At 48.4% G+C, this 14,500-nt stretch overlaps 1 protein-coding gene across 2 annotated transcripts; it reads left to right on the forward strand.

Annotated features, from left to right (window-relative positions):
* Window positions 1-311: 311 nt before the first annotated feature.
* RSPH1 (radial spoke head component 1) lies at window positions 312-14,097 on the forward strand (the record flags this gene model as incomplete). Of its 2 annotated transcripts, XR_014015891.1 has the most annotated exons (10): window positions 312-365; window positions 3,013-3,126; window positions 3,229-3,334; window positions 5,644-5,734; window positions 6,215-6,350; window positions 9,437-9,508; window positions 11,738-11,897; window positions 12,661-12,801; window positions 13,593-13,704; window positions 13,808-14,097. XR_014015891.1 is itself a non-coding variant. In XM_081234810.1 (9 exons), the coding sequence occupies 9 exons, from the start codon at window positions 312-314 to the stop codon at window positions 13,643-13,645; spliced, it is 927 nt and encodes a 308-aa protein (XP_081090936.1). In that variant the 3' UTR covers window positions 13,646-13,764. The 2 variants fall into 2 exon arrangements, 1 of the variants encoding a protein (XP_081090936.1); XM_081234810.1 differs by lacking the exon at window positions 13,808-14,097 and having other exon boundaries at window positions 13,593-13,764.
* Between the last annotated feature and the right edge of the window lie 403 nt (window positions 14,098-14,500).

Consider the following 14,500-nt stretch of genomic DNA (forward strand, 5'->3'; position numbering starts at 1 on the left):
TGGCCGAGGCTCCCCTTTTCGTTGCTATGACAGCCCCCGAAGGCTGCCATTGGCTTCTCCCCACGCCTTCCCGCCCCAGGCCCCGCCTCTCTCCCGTCCCAAGCGGCGATTGGTGGATGCATCCCGTTGCTATGACAGCATGCGTCGGTTAACAGTGATTCCTACCCCCACCTTCCGGCTTCTACGCCCCAGTTGGGAGGGAGGCGGGCCTGGCCGCGTCTCCATGGCGACGGCGGACGCGGTGCAGGCAGCTGGTACCTACCGACTAGAAAGGCTCAGACTGCAGCCGGGATCCAGACTGGGGCGGGATCATGTCGGACCTGGGCTCGGAAGAGTTGGAGGAGGAGGGAGAGAATGATCTTGGGGTGAGATCTCCGGGTAAGGGGGCGGTGTCCCAGGGGTGCGCGGACCCTTGGAAGCCGGTTTCGGAGAGTGGGGTGGCCTGGAGGCCAGCCACAGTCCCACTGGGAGGCCCAGCCAAGAACAAGGACCACGCAGGCCACAGCGGGCGCTGCGTCCTGCAAGATGGCTGTGAAAGGTGAAACGTTACGACGTCCGCCTGCCGAATCCCTTCTCGCTCCCCCTCCACCGATTCCTCCTACCGTTAAAGGCAAAGATTTCCAAATCCAAGGCTTTGGAAGCGTCCTCCACCCTGCTGTTACCTTCCATCGAGGCAGTTTCCTTGGATGGTTGGGTCATCCCAAGCTACCATACTATTCTTTTTTTTTTTTCGGTACGCGGGCCAATCACTGTTGTGGCCTCTCCCGTTGCGGAGCACAGGCTCCGGACGCGCAGGCTCAGCGGCCATGGCTCACGGGCCCAGCCGCTCCGCGGCATGTGAGATCTTCCCAGACCGGGGCACGAACCCGTGTCCCCTGCATCGACAGGCGGACTCTCAGCCACTGCGCCACCAGGGAAGCCCTACCATACTATTCTTGAATGTATTTTTGTATATTATTCTGAAACTATTTCTGTAATGGAGCCTGGCTCCTCAGGATTAAAGGAAGATGAAGGAGGTCCCACGCTCAGCGAAGTCTTCTTGAAGTAGTACCATACAGGCCTGTAATCACATGTGCTTTCTTCACTCTTGTTGGAAATGACCCGGGTCGTTGGAAATATTTCCTGGTTTAGACCGCAGAGAGGAGGTAAGGGATGCACATTCAGTGATGTGAGCTGGGCTCCCTGTGGGCATATTTGTACTGCCCGAAGCCAGAGGGTGGCTACTGCCTGCCTGGCAGGTTGGGAACCTCATCCGCTGTGTGTGTGCAGGGTACAGAGTTGAAATAGTTTCAGAATTACCTGAAAAATCTAGCACCCCTGCTGAGATAGATGTGCTTGCTCAGACCTTTTTACTAGCTCTGCACACCCATCTTCCAGCTTCTGCCTGATTTGCTGCTCAAGACAAGCACCTCTGTGCACTGGAGCCACCTGGCCAGTAGGGAGCGGCGGAAGTGCCTGGGATGTACGCATCCCGGGACAGCCAGCAGCTAGTGCTAAAAGGCAGGGCAAACTGCAGTGATCTACACTCCAGAACCCCCTGTGCGATGAGGCTGAGTCTGGGACATCACCCGGCATCACCCGTGCTTGGCAGCCGCCTCTTTCACGTCTGTTTTCACACCCCCTTTGCTGGTTTCTCCTGGGAGCACTTAAAAAAAAAAATCTCTCTCCATCCAAGGTCTGCTTCTGGGGAACCCAAGCTACATCACCTTCCCAGTAAGCTTTCTAGTTCGTCCCCTCAAATGGCCCTACTGATCTGTAACTTTTTAGTGCCCATAATTTTCAGGTTCGATTCACAGTTGGGGTCATTTTCAAGGGTTCTCTTCCTATTCGGGCACCCCAGCGTCTCAGTACTGGGTGTATTGAGAGGTCTTTGGGGCGGGAGGAGGAGCCTTTTGTACACTTTGACTTAGACTAACCCTGAAACAAGTTTGTAAGGTTATAAAGTTCTGCCTTATAATCTGAGCATGAATTTCTGAGCCAAACAGTGCTAGAAAAGCACAAGAACTGCAAAAAATGTTTGTTTCTGAAGCCCTTGACCTAGTGTGTCTGAGCTTGTGTGTAATGTCCATCCAGATCCAATGCCATGTCAAATCATTGCTGTATGCCCTCGCCATTTCATTATTCATTATTTGCACTCTACACTCATGTATTAGGTGCTTGAGAAACGTATATTTCATGAAGGATCAAGAAAATAGGGAAGCGATGAGCTTGTATTATGTTTTTTATTGATTTACTTTTAAGATAGATTAATTATCGATCTTAGCTATGAGTGTTTGAACCTTAAGTCTCTTGATAAGGAGTTTAAAGATAAGCTAAACTAAATTGAGTTGGGAGACTCAAGTTGACAACTGAGCCCAGTTTATTCCTCAGCTCCCCCTACCCCTCTCCCACCATCAGAGCTTCCTTGAAGGTCAAAGGTGTCTTCAGGCCACAGACACCCCAGGGATGATTTGCATTTTAAGTTCTGTATTATTGGAGGAAGGTGGGTTTAAGACATGTTCCACCCGCAAAGGCTACTTCAAACGTGTTCCTATAAAGAACACAACTTGGAGCACCTCGCATTTTCCTCAAAATGGTCAGTTTTGTTTACAGTGTAAAGGATTATCATAATACATTGGAAGGAGGGAGTGAAAGTCCCACCATGGACAGGTACCAGCTGTGTGACCTTGGACGGATGCTCCGTGTCACCCAGGTCTGGTACCTACCTCACCTGTAAGACAAGGCCAAGCATTGGGAGGATGCAATGGAATACTATTTATAAAATGCCTAACACAAAGTTAGTGCTTTTATTTATTTTGCTCATTTAAAAAAAATTTATTTTGGCTGCGCTGGGTCTTCGTTTTGGCACGTGGGATCTTCCTTGCAGCGTGCGGGATCTAGTCCCCCAACCAGGGTTCAAACCCGGGTCCCCTGCTTTGGGAGCGCAGAGTCTTACCCACTGGACCACGAGGGAGGTCCCTGGTTAGTGCTTAATAAATGGTAACTGTGATCGTCTCGTTTCCTTCGGTCCAGGAATACGAAGGGGAGCGGAACGAGGCAGGGGAGCGGCACGGACACGGGAAAGCGAGGCTGCCCAACGGGGACACGTATGAAGGGAAATACGAACATGGCAAAAGACACGGCCAGGTTAGAATCGGTGACTTGAGTGGGTGGTTTACTCAATTTAATACTCTGTTAGCAATTCTTAAATTCAGGATTGATATGAATTATATAATCAATGTGTTTCAGGGGACCTACAAATTTAAAAGTGGTGCGCGGTACATTGGAGAATACGTTAAAAATAAAAAACACGGTCAAGGCACTTTTATCTATCCAGACGGATCAAGATATGAAGGTAAAATAGCACCACAGAGCAGACTTCCATGTTGTGGAGGACTTGGGGCTGGAACGTCTCTGTGGATGCTGAGACACACGTGAAAGCTTCAAGTTCCCCAGTCATTCAACAAATAGGAGCTATGTTCCTGTGTTCACAGGGTTGATGCACAAACCAGAGAGCCTTGTAATTAGTGAACTGATCCACAGGGGGACATGTGACTGTCCCTGTGACCTGCACATTCCCTCCTGGGGGCCCATGTGCTGAGAGAGGCTGCTGGGCGAGCACGGACCTCGGGGAGTGGGTTGGACCCAGGTCAACTGGTGCTCAGTGGGTCTTCTCCTTGGAGCTGTTCTTGCTCTCTTCAATTTCTTTATTATTATTATTATTATTATTATTATTATTATTATTTTGCGGTATGCGGGCCTCTCACTGCTGTGGCCTCTCCCGTTGCGGAGCACAGGCTCTGGACGTGCAGGCTCAGCGGCCATGGCTCACGGGCCCAGCCGCTCCGCGGCATGTGGGATCCTTCCGGACCGGGGCACGAACCCGCGTCCCCTGCATCGGCAGGCGGACTCTCAACCACTGCGCCACTAGGGAAGCCCTCTCTCTTCCACTTCTGACCAGCCCCTCTTCTGATGAACACACTGTTGGTTTAGATGGTGGTTCCTTCACTGAAGGCTTCTGATCTGGGAGGCGTTCTGCCTCGTTAAACTGGCGTTCTTACCTCTGCCGCAGTGCGCTACGTGCCAGTGTTATATGGCTCAGGAAGATTCTTGTCCCCTTACTTCCAAGAACTGCAATGCCGCCCCACCCACCATTGTCACCTGGTGTGACGACGGTGTGACGTCTCACCCCAAAGACCGGTGAAGGCCATTCCTAACCCAGGGAGAGAGACGAGTGGGGGTGGGTTGTGAGCCTCGCAAACGGTGTGCAAAGGTTATGTTCTGGGCTGCTTTTCTGGGAAGAAGTTATCTAGTTTTCATCAGATTTCCAAAAAGACCTGTGAGCCCAGCCCTGGAACTGGTGTGACAGTAAGTGTGACCTGGTTCAGGGGACCCCATCCCTCCCTGCCTCAGCCCTCTTCCCTGCAGTGCGAGGATCAGATGAGTGAACACACGTGAGATGCTCAGGACCAGACCTGACGGATTGTATGTGTTCAGTAAATGTCGGTGGGCGACAGTGTAGCTTGTGTGATAGCAACGCTTCTTAGCACGGATTCCACCCTCTGAGGGTGTGGGCTGGAGCTGCCTGTCCGGTGGCCACATAAAACCAGAACCGAGGCACCCTCAAACAGGGCTTCTGCTGGAATCCGACACCTGGGTGGACAGTGTCACTGCTGTTCCTACTAGAGATGGAATTTCTCTTGGGTTTTGTTTCATAAATCTTGGAAGTCTGGCTCCAGACGTAGGGCCCATCTGCTTTTTAAATCAACTTGACACAATCTAATTTAGGATTTAATTCTTTCCAGATTCTGATGAACCTAATTTCATTACTGTCATTTTGATTTCAGCGTAGATGTTAATCTAATTTGAACAACATATATATTTATATATATTATATATGTTATGTATGAGAAGATATATGCATATGTGGAGATACATATACACGCACTCAGAATAGGGGACTGAAGGAGTTTTTACTGTGAACGTTAGCTAACATATAAAACTTCTCTGGAGGCAGTTGTACGTTGTCGTGTCTCCTCAATGGGTGCAGGGCGCAGTCACTGCCCAGGGATTTCTTCTCTGAGGTCAGAGGCTAAATACTCATTTTAGCTCAGTAAGTCAACAGTCTTCCAGCCCAAAGCCCAAGTTAACATGAGACTTCTTCGCCACTGCTTTGGCCGAGAGGGATGCAGACAGGCTTCTGGCCGCTTGGTGAGGATGCTCAGCATGGGTGTGCAGGTGGGGCGGCCCCAGGCGCTGGAGCAGGTGCGAGGTGGGAAACAGATTGAAATGCTGGCAAGTGGCTGAGAATAGACCACGGAGGCTCCAAGTTGTTGCTGGATCACTGAACGCACGCAAGGCAGCAGGAGTGTAGAGCTGGGGCCACTGTCCATAGGGCAGCAAACCCTGGCTTGAAGCCTTGCTGTGCCGCCGGCCAAGTGGGAAAGCCGCTGTTAGCACTTGCAGGCGACAGTGGCCCAGTACATACACCTGCCAGCCCGTCCCCCTGGAGGCCCGGCTCAGCCTCCCTCCGCCGGCTCCCCGCTCCGTGTGTCCATCGGCCCGGCCGAGAGGCAGGGATGGAGGGGGCTCAGAGTGGGCAGGGGCAGCGGTGAAGGGCGGAGCTGTTTCCTCCTGACCACTGCTTTTGTGTGGCCCTTCCAGGGGAGTGGGCGGACGACCTGAGGCATGGCCACGGCGTGTACTACTACGTCAACAATGACAGCTACACCGGGGAGTGGTTTGCTCACCAAAGGTTCGGTTCTCTCCCTGGGCCCACAGATCAGTTCACGTCATGAGCACTGACGGTGACTAAACAACAGAATCATGGCCGGAGAGCCCACTGGCCAGCCCTGCCCCACGGTTCATGGCTTTAAGGCCAGCATGGGAGCAATGTACTGCTGCTCAGGCGCAGGTTCCGGGAACCCACCCAAGGGCCCCAGGCCACGGAGGACCCAGGAGAACCTTCTGGGGGCTGAGTTGCAGCTCCCAGGAGCCCTGCCTTTCCCCCAAGGCAGCCAGCTGATAGGCAGGAGGCCGCCGCTGTCCAGCAGGGATGCCTGCTCTCAGCTTGGGCCACGAGCAGGAGGTGTGCTTCGATTGGGCCCAGTTATAGAAGCCTCTTGTGAGCCCACCTCAGCCTAGGCCCCCCCTTGATTTAAATGTGTGTCTCATAAACCTGGAAGGGTTTTCACTGCAACGGAACCAAGTGCATCGCGCTCCTCATCTTCACCAGGCACGGGCAAGGCACCTACTTCTACGCGGAGACGGGCAGCAAGTACGTGGGGTCCTGGGTGAACGGCCGGCAGAAGGGCACGGCCGAGCTCATCCACCTGAACCACAGGTACCAGGGCAAGTTCTTGAACAAAAATGTAAGTCAACGGGCAGCGATGTTTGCCAATGAAATAAGCAACGCCCTCCTCCCCGAGCCTGTGTGAATGTGTGAGCAGAAAATAGGACAAACCCAGGCAAACCCTCCCACCCTCTCCAGATAGGGAAACGGGGCAGCCGTGCTGAGCTCCGAGCCTCACTGATACCCACAGAGGGCAGGGCGGGGGCGGGGGAAGCTCAGCCCGTTTCTCTGCATCTCAGTAACATCCATGCTCTCTCCCAGCAGCGGGAATCATTATAGCACTGGGGGCACCTTGACCTTGGTCTCATGAGTAAATCGGATATGAAATACATATTTGTCTGGAACGACTGAGCATCTCCTGCAGTTGAGCCTGTGGGTGTTTTGACTTTCTTTCCCCTGGGAGGCCTGCAGCCGGAGCCGCAGGGAGGAAGACCCACCAGGTCCTCCCTGGAGCCTCACGCCCACCCACCTGCTCCAGGTGGTGGTGGGACTGGAGGCCTTGGGTCTGAAGGTTTCCGGTTCGCAGTACCCGTGATGAGTCATTTCTGTTTGGAGGACTCTGTGGCCTTGCGTGTCCTTGTTGCCCAAGCCCTGATGGGATGCAGAGAAACCCTGAATAATTTGGAACCTACCTACGACCCTGCATTTGCCATGTAGCCTTGATCAGGGGTTGAGCAGAAACTTTCCCCGAAGAAAGAGTTTGCTGAGCAAATGAAAGGTGTTAAGAGTTTGACAGAGGAACCTCTAACTGATATAATAAAGTAGCCTCAGACCCTTAAAACTCAGTTTTCATTTCCACATAATTCACGCCCTAATTGCAGACTCTACTTTTAGTCTTTGTAAGTGAAGGCACATTCTCCTCAAATCTGTACATGGAATACGTCACTCCCGGCAAAATCTCATGAGATATTTTTCGGCACATGGAGGTGGGAGGAAGAAAGAGACTTTGATACAAGTTAATTGGGAGGAACCAATGAGTGTTGTGGACCTAGACTCACTTGAGGAATAAGAGCAGAAGTGGGGCTTTGTTCTGGTAGTTAGAAAAAGACTTTAAAGTTGTGCTAGAGCTTCCAACTGTGAAACGCCCAGGCTCTGGATCCTCCCTGCCCTCCTTAAGCATCGCGAAGGCACAGACTTATACGTACAGCTTATACAGAATTACAGCATGGGGATTTTAATTACATAAATAGAACCACACTATAGCAGGACACAAAAATATACCCCAAGAAAAAGCTACCTTCTTGTGCATTCAGAAGTTTTTATGTAGGTTAGTTACTGGAATTGCGAAATCTACAGGTATTGACATTTTAAATGATGATGGATACTCTAATTGTCCTGAAAAGCTAAGCCAGTTTATACTCTGGTCAGCAGGATATGGGAGTCTTTTCATCACTTCTTGCATCAACATTGGATAGTATTAGTTTTTAACATTTTCTTTTCAAATCTGATGGGTGAAAAATGTTATAGTTTTAACGTGCAATTCCCTGATTCCTGGTGAGGCCCAGCACCTTTACACACTTTTATTGCTGGTTTGACTTTCTTCCTTCAGACAATTACCTGTTCACATCCTTGCTGACAAGTTATGAAAACACACTATAAAGCTTCAATAATGAAAACAGTGTGATACTAGGATAGAGAAATATAGATCAGTGAAGCAGGTTAGAGAGTCCACAGACAGATCGAAGTATATAAAATAATTTAGCACTTGAAAGGATGTCATTTCCAGTTAAAAGGAGTGGTGGGGAGAAGTCAAGAAATGGTGCTGGGACAGCTTGATGACCATTTGGGAGAAAAAAATAAAACCAAAGTTTGTCCTCCAGCATGTAGATGAAGATACTTACTAGAAGAAATAAAGATTTAAATGCAAACAAGAAAGTCACAGATAGAAGAATAAGTATTTATGACCTTTGGAATGAGGAAGAGGACTTTCTATACAGAAATAGTAAGGAAAAACCAAAAGATTTCACTTGATAAAAATAATCCAATATAGATTAGAGAATACCATAAAGAAAATTTAAAAGATATCTGACAAATGGGGTTGGGATATTTGTAACATTTAATTTGTAAAGCACTTAATCAACATGATTTAAATTTCAAAAATGTTGAAAAAAAATTCAGCCTTACGAATAACTTAAAAGGTGTGACTTAAAATGATGAGGTCCTGTTTTTTACATATATATAAAAAATGTAAAAGTATAACAAATGTTAAGCCCAGAAAAAATAAGGGTTTGCGGATGAGAGGCTCTTAAGTGCTGTTGTGGGAAAGAAAATTATTAGAGCCTTATTCTGGTTTAAAAAATATATATATATATGTGTGTGTGTGTGTGTGTGTGTGTGTGTATATATATATATATATATATATATATATATATATATATATATAAACACATACTTTTGTCCAGAAATTCAACTTCTGAAAATTTACCCTGAGGAAAATGTCAAGGGTAGACCTAAAGATTTAACTCAGAATATGTTTACCATAGCACTTTTTGTCAAAGTATCAGCATACCAAATATCAACAATAGTAAGTGAGTAAAACAGATTATAATTCTTTGATGAAATAACATACCAGGTTGACAACTGATGTTATGGAAGAATATCTGTGATATGGGAGGTCATTCATGCCCTATTTCTAAGTAAAAGTAGAATAAGAGTCAGCACGTGTAGTTACGGTCAGATTTTTATTTTAAAAAAATCTCTGTATTAGAAATAAGGTTACAGAGACTACATCAAAATATTAGTAGTTCTAACACAATATTGTAAATCAACTATATTTAGATAAAAATTTGAAAAATATTAGTAGTACTGTTTTTAGCTAGTTTGACTGTGAGGGTGAACTAAGTGAAATTTTTGTCATAAATACATTACTTTTATAAAGAGATAAAATGTAGTTAAAGTTTTTTTAAAAACAAACAAAAGGGGACCTATACTTTGCATTCCATTAGCCATTAGTTCACAAAAGCATCTTTAATCCATACTGAATTTTCCCCAGTTCTGTGATTTGGGGTTGGTTTTATGAAAGTCACATTTATAAAGCATTTTGTACTTTCTACTGGGTGTTGGTGCTCAAGAGTGAAGTATTTCTTGGTTTCTCTTTGCTCGTAGCCCGTTGGCCCTGGAAAGTACGTGTTTGATATTGGCTGTGAACAGCACGGGGAATATCGCTTAACAGACGTGGTAGGTTGCAGAGTCTATATCACTCCTGCGTTCATAGGCCAACGAGCTGCTCTACTGATCCTACAGATCTGTGTCGGGACCAATTGCCCTACGGGAGTATAGGAAAGGGGGTTGGGCAGAAGGGGAAGCTGGGTTCTGACGGTACCCCATGGGAGATCTGAAATGGGATGACCCTTCAAAGTGTCCTGAATGGAGGCCAGGACCTTTGACCTGCATGTGGACCAGTCACCGGCTGTGGGCTGCCCGTGGACAGGGGCATGGAACCTGGACGATGTGGCCTCCTTTGATGGAGGGCAGTTCCTGGGAGGAACTCTGTTATGAGCAACCAGCTGCCAACACCCCCAGCAGCTGGAGAAGTGAGCGCCTGAATGGGGTGGGGGGGGGAGATCACATGATCACAGAGGAGCCAATGAGAGAGCAGACACCCCTGGGGGCGGTTCTCAAAGCACAATCCCGGCGTGCAGCTTTGTCCCTACCTGGGAATCTGTTTGAAATGAAGAGTTTTGGGCCCCACCCCATTCTTCATGACTCAGAAACTCAGGCTGGGGCCAGCGATCTGGACTTCAACAACCCCTCCATGGGATTCTGGTGCAGTTCAAGTTTGAGCACCACTGTCCTGGAGAAACTCAGACATTTGGACATGGAGGAGAACAGTGTATTTCTGAATGACTCAACAGAAGTAATAGGCAGGGGTCTGTCACTCTTTGTCACAGGTATTATCATCTTTGCGACAATGAAGTTTTCCATATTTATAGATTGATGTTCAATCTTTGGAGTTTTGTGATAGTTACAAAACTGAGAAGTAGACCAGTATGCTTGGTAAGATTGACACGTGTTGGCTGTTAACCTTTGTCGGAATTATTCATTATTATAAATTATTCCACATTTGGAACTGATGAACTTTGTCTACTTTCATTGCATTTTATTTTTCTCTCCATAATCCTTGAGACTAGAGCTTCAGGGTTTATGCCCTTCCATGTCATTACATGGATGTCTTTGGGTGTTTTTAGGCCTTTTCTTACAATGATGTTGATACCGAAACTTGGCCTCTGTACACCTGTGCTGAATCGAATCTCAGAGACAGAGTTTTGGGTGAAGCAGAAAAGAACAGCTTTACTGCTTTGCCAGGCAAAGGGGGACACAGTTGGCTAATGCCCTCAAAACTGTGTGTCCCAACCTGGTGGAATTTGGTGAGGAGTTTTATAGCAATGGTTCAAGGGAAGGGTTGCTGATAAGGATCAGGGTGTGTGCAGGGCCTGCACTCCTTTAATCTGGCCTCAGGCGGTCTCCTGATGAGCTTCTCAAGGTTATCAAACTGTGACCTTCTCTCTGGAATGAGCAATATTTCATCAAGTAGTTAACATCTTCCATTTCTTGGGGGTTTTAGTTCTGCAGAAGAGCTCAAAGACATTGTTTCGTGTATCCCTTGAGGCAGAAGGAGGACCCTGCCCCAAGGCTGCACCACTGTTTCTTGGTTCCTCCCCCCTTATCTCTGCATCCCCTCCCTTTCCTGATTAGTAACTGCTTGAACCTGCCCTTTGGAACTTAGGGAAGGTCTTGTTTTAGGGGCCTATTCCCTAAAACAAAAGACGGGGGACACAGAAAGGCTTTTGTGTCCAGGAGCTTCACAAGGTCCTGCTCAGTTTCAATGTTTGTTTTGTTATGTTTAAAGAAACTTAGAGCTGAAATGTGGCTGAGCAGTTGCAAAGGGCACTTAGTCCTGGTCATTTCTTTTTCTTTCTTTTTTTTTTTTTTTTTTGCGGTATGCGGGCCTCTCACTGTTGTGGCCTCTCCCGTTGTGGAGCACAGGCTCCGGACGCACAGGCTCAGTGGCCATGGCTCACAGGCCCAGCCGCTCCGCGGCATGTGGGATCCTCCCGGACCGGGGCACGAACCCGTGTCCCCTGCATTGGCAGGCGGACTCTCAACCACTGCGCCACCAGGGAAGCCCAGTCCTGGTCATTTCTTAACCAGGAAGCGTTAACGTCTGAGAGCCTTCTGTGCCATCAGTGGAATGAGCACAGGAACTGTGTTGCCCTCACCTTCGTGTCTCATCCTCATTCTCTCAAGATTCATTTTCAGCCCTTGGATTATACTATGGAGAGTTGGCAATTACTCTGATCACTGAATCCTGTTATAAAAATGCCCAAATGAAATTCAAAACCTGTCCCGTCTCCCCTCACTTTAAATATCCCATGCATGTTGGTCAAGTTACATTTTTTAACTTAGGAAAGAGGAGAAGAGGAAGAGGAGGAGGAGACACTGGAAACTGTCGTTCCAAAATGGAAAGTGACCAAAATCACAGAATTGGCCCTGTGGACCCCGACCCTCCCCCAGGAGCAGCCTGCCGCGGATGGACCAGGCCAGGGGGAGGCCCCAGGAGCTGAGGGTATGGAGGCCCTGGGGGGCAGATGGAGTGGGGCTCCCCGGGAAGCAGGCTCTGAGTCCCTCCCCTCAGTCAGTGATTGGCCGTGGGTGTGCCCTGGGCAAGGCTCCAACAGCAGGTGGGGTGACAGGTCCTTCCTAAAGGGGATCTGGGCAGCATTTCTCTGTGACCCTCACAGGGCACTTCCTAAGAAGTCCTCAGGGCGCTCTGGACTGTCGAAGGGTACACTGGGCAGGAGCCCTTCTGTTGCAAGTGATTGAAGACCAATTCCAATTGGCCTAAGTGGAAAAATACCGATACTAACTCATTGGTTCACACAACTGGAGCGGCGGGGGTGAGAGAGCCTCAGGTGTGGCTGGATCAGGCCTCCGCAGTCGGATCTCCACTCTCCTGTGCACGGGCTCTGCTCGCCAGCACCCTCTCCCCTTGGGCGACCACAGCTCAGTGACTTTATCAGATTGCCACCCAATCCGCTCAAGAACCCTAGGGAACAGAGAGCTTCTTTCTCCATATGCTCATCAAAACCCTTGGGCTATATATTGTACACTTAAAATAAAAAGCCCTTGGGAATTAGCGTTTCAGACCAGTGATGCCCATCCCTGAACCTATCACTGTGATGGGATGGGGATGAGGGCAGAGGCCAGGCCTGGGTGGAGCTGTGACTCTGAGCTGGGGGGTGGTCCCCGATGGAGAAGCGGGCACTGCTGCCAGCAGGGTGCGTGCGGCAAGGCGCCTGCTGATACTGTTTCTCTTTGTTCCATCTCAGGCGTGGGAGAGCCAGTGGAGGAGGTCCAGCCTCTGACCGACGTGTCAGAGGGGGAGTTAAATTCAACGCAGCCCGGAGAGGAGGAGGGAGAGGCCAGCAGGGAGGATGGAGAGGAATTCCGCTACAACAGCTTGGACCAGGGTGAGCCTGAGCTCTGGGGGCCCAGAGGGCGGGAGGGAAGGAGGCACCAGGCACACCAGGGTGGGCGCAGGGTTTTCTCTGCCTTTGACCGAGGCCGTCCTTGGGCCAGGCCTGAGGGATGGGATGTCTCAGAGGACCTGCCCTGGGAATGTCGCTCCTTCTTAGGTGTCCTGGTAGGGAGAGCCGTGTGATGCATGTTCTCTCTAACTCGGTCCTTGCTAATCTGCATTTCACCAATACGGCACACCTTGGGCCTCAGGTCCCAGTTGACTGATCCCATGGCTTCATTTTACTACAGGTTTTTCACCTTTATAATGCTTTATAATAATATAGAGCAAACACCTTCAAAATTTAAACCCTCTTACCATTTAATTTTTCAGCATTAATAAACACAAATGCTCTTACGGGGGTGTGGGAGGAGGGTGGAAGCGTGGAGTACAGCTTCCATAGAGATCAGAGTTTCAACAGTGTTACTTATAAATTATAGTCCAGCAATTTTATTCACTGTTGAGTGTGCACAGGCAAAAGATAATGCTGGGCCTTTACTCTCACTTACATGGATATTCTTTGTCTTAGCATTTACTCTGAATAAACCTTTTGCTTAGTTTATTACTGGTACCAAAAGAAAAACTATAAAAGTCTGTGTAAGATAAAACTTAACATTCCATGATTTTGGCTGATAAATAGAAATGTTTAATATTTATAATACCTATTGCAAAAGATTTGCTAGCAAATCATGCATTTTTAAATAGAAAAAAGGTAATACACTCACATTTCCTTTTTCTTTCCAGGAAACATTAGTTTTGAAGAACAGGAAGTCAGACAGCCAGAACTGCTGGATTAAGATGAAGCAAAAGCCAGAGTGGTAGGAGATTGAGTCTTAAAGATGCTTCTGTTACCAGGGTAGTTATTACTAATCTATCACTAATCTTTCTTACTTAGTTGTTTGTTAAGATGTTTTACAATTGCAAATAAATTTCTTCATTATCATTTGTTTATGAAATAGCCTCTGCTTCTAGTGCTTTAAAAGTTACCTGGTTGGGACTTCCCTGGTGGCACAGTGGTAAAGAATCTGCCTGCCAATGCAGGGGACACGGGTTTGAGCCCTTGTCCAGGAAGATCCCACATACTGCCGAGCAACTAAGCCTGTGTGCCACAACTACTGAGCCCGCGTGCCACAACTCGTGAAGCCCGCACGCCTAGAGCCCGTGCTCCACAACAAGAGAAGCCACCAGCCCCTGCTCGCCGCAACTAGAGAAAGGCCATGTGCAGCAATGAAGACCCAACGCAGCCAAAAAAAAAAAAAAAAAAAAAAGTTACCAGGTTATTTTGCCATGATTTTTTAAGTGCTATTTTCCCCTAGGAGAAAGAAAAATATCATATGACTGTAACTCTGCTGAAGATGGTTAATGGAAATGGATTCTGGCTAAGTTAGCTGAGTGACTAGATAGTGAAGTCCCTCTCTCAAATTACCCTCAAGCGAGCCAGGAAAACACCTAGAAAATAAGAATTCCTGTGTGCAATGCTCATAAAACACAACGTAATAAATACATGTCAGGCTTGGGTAAGAAGCCCTCAGGTGCCGCTGGAGGGGGCACTCCCATCCGTTCTGCGCCTTCGGCATCTCGGCGTGGGCTTTGGGGCTCCCTGCCGGGAGGTCCCCACAAAAGGCTGAGGGGCAGGGCTGACCACAGGGATG

The sequence above is a fragment of the Mesoplodon bidens genome, assembly GCF_964165515.1.
Source record: "Mesoplodon bidens genome assembly, chromosome: 5".
NCBI classification, from domain to species: Eukaryota; Metazoa; Chordata; class Mammalia; order Artiodactyla; family Ziphiidae; genus Mesoplodon; species Mesoplodon bidens.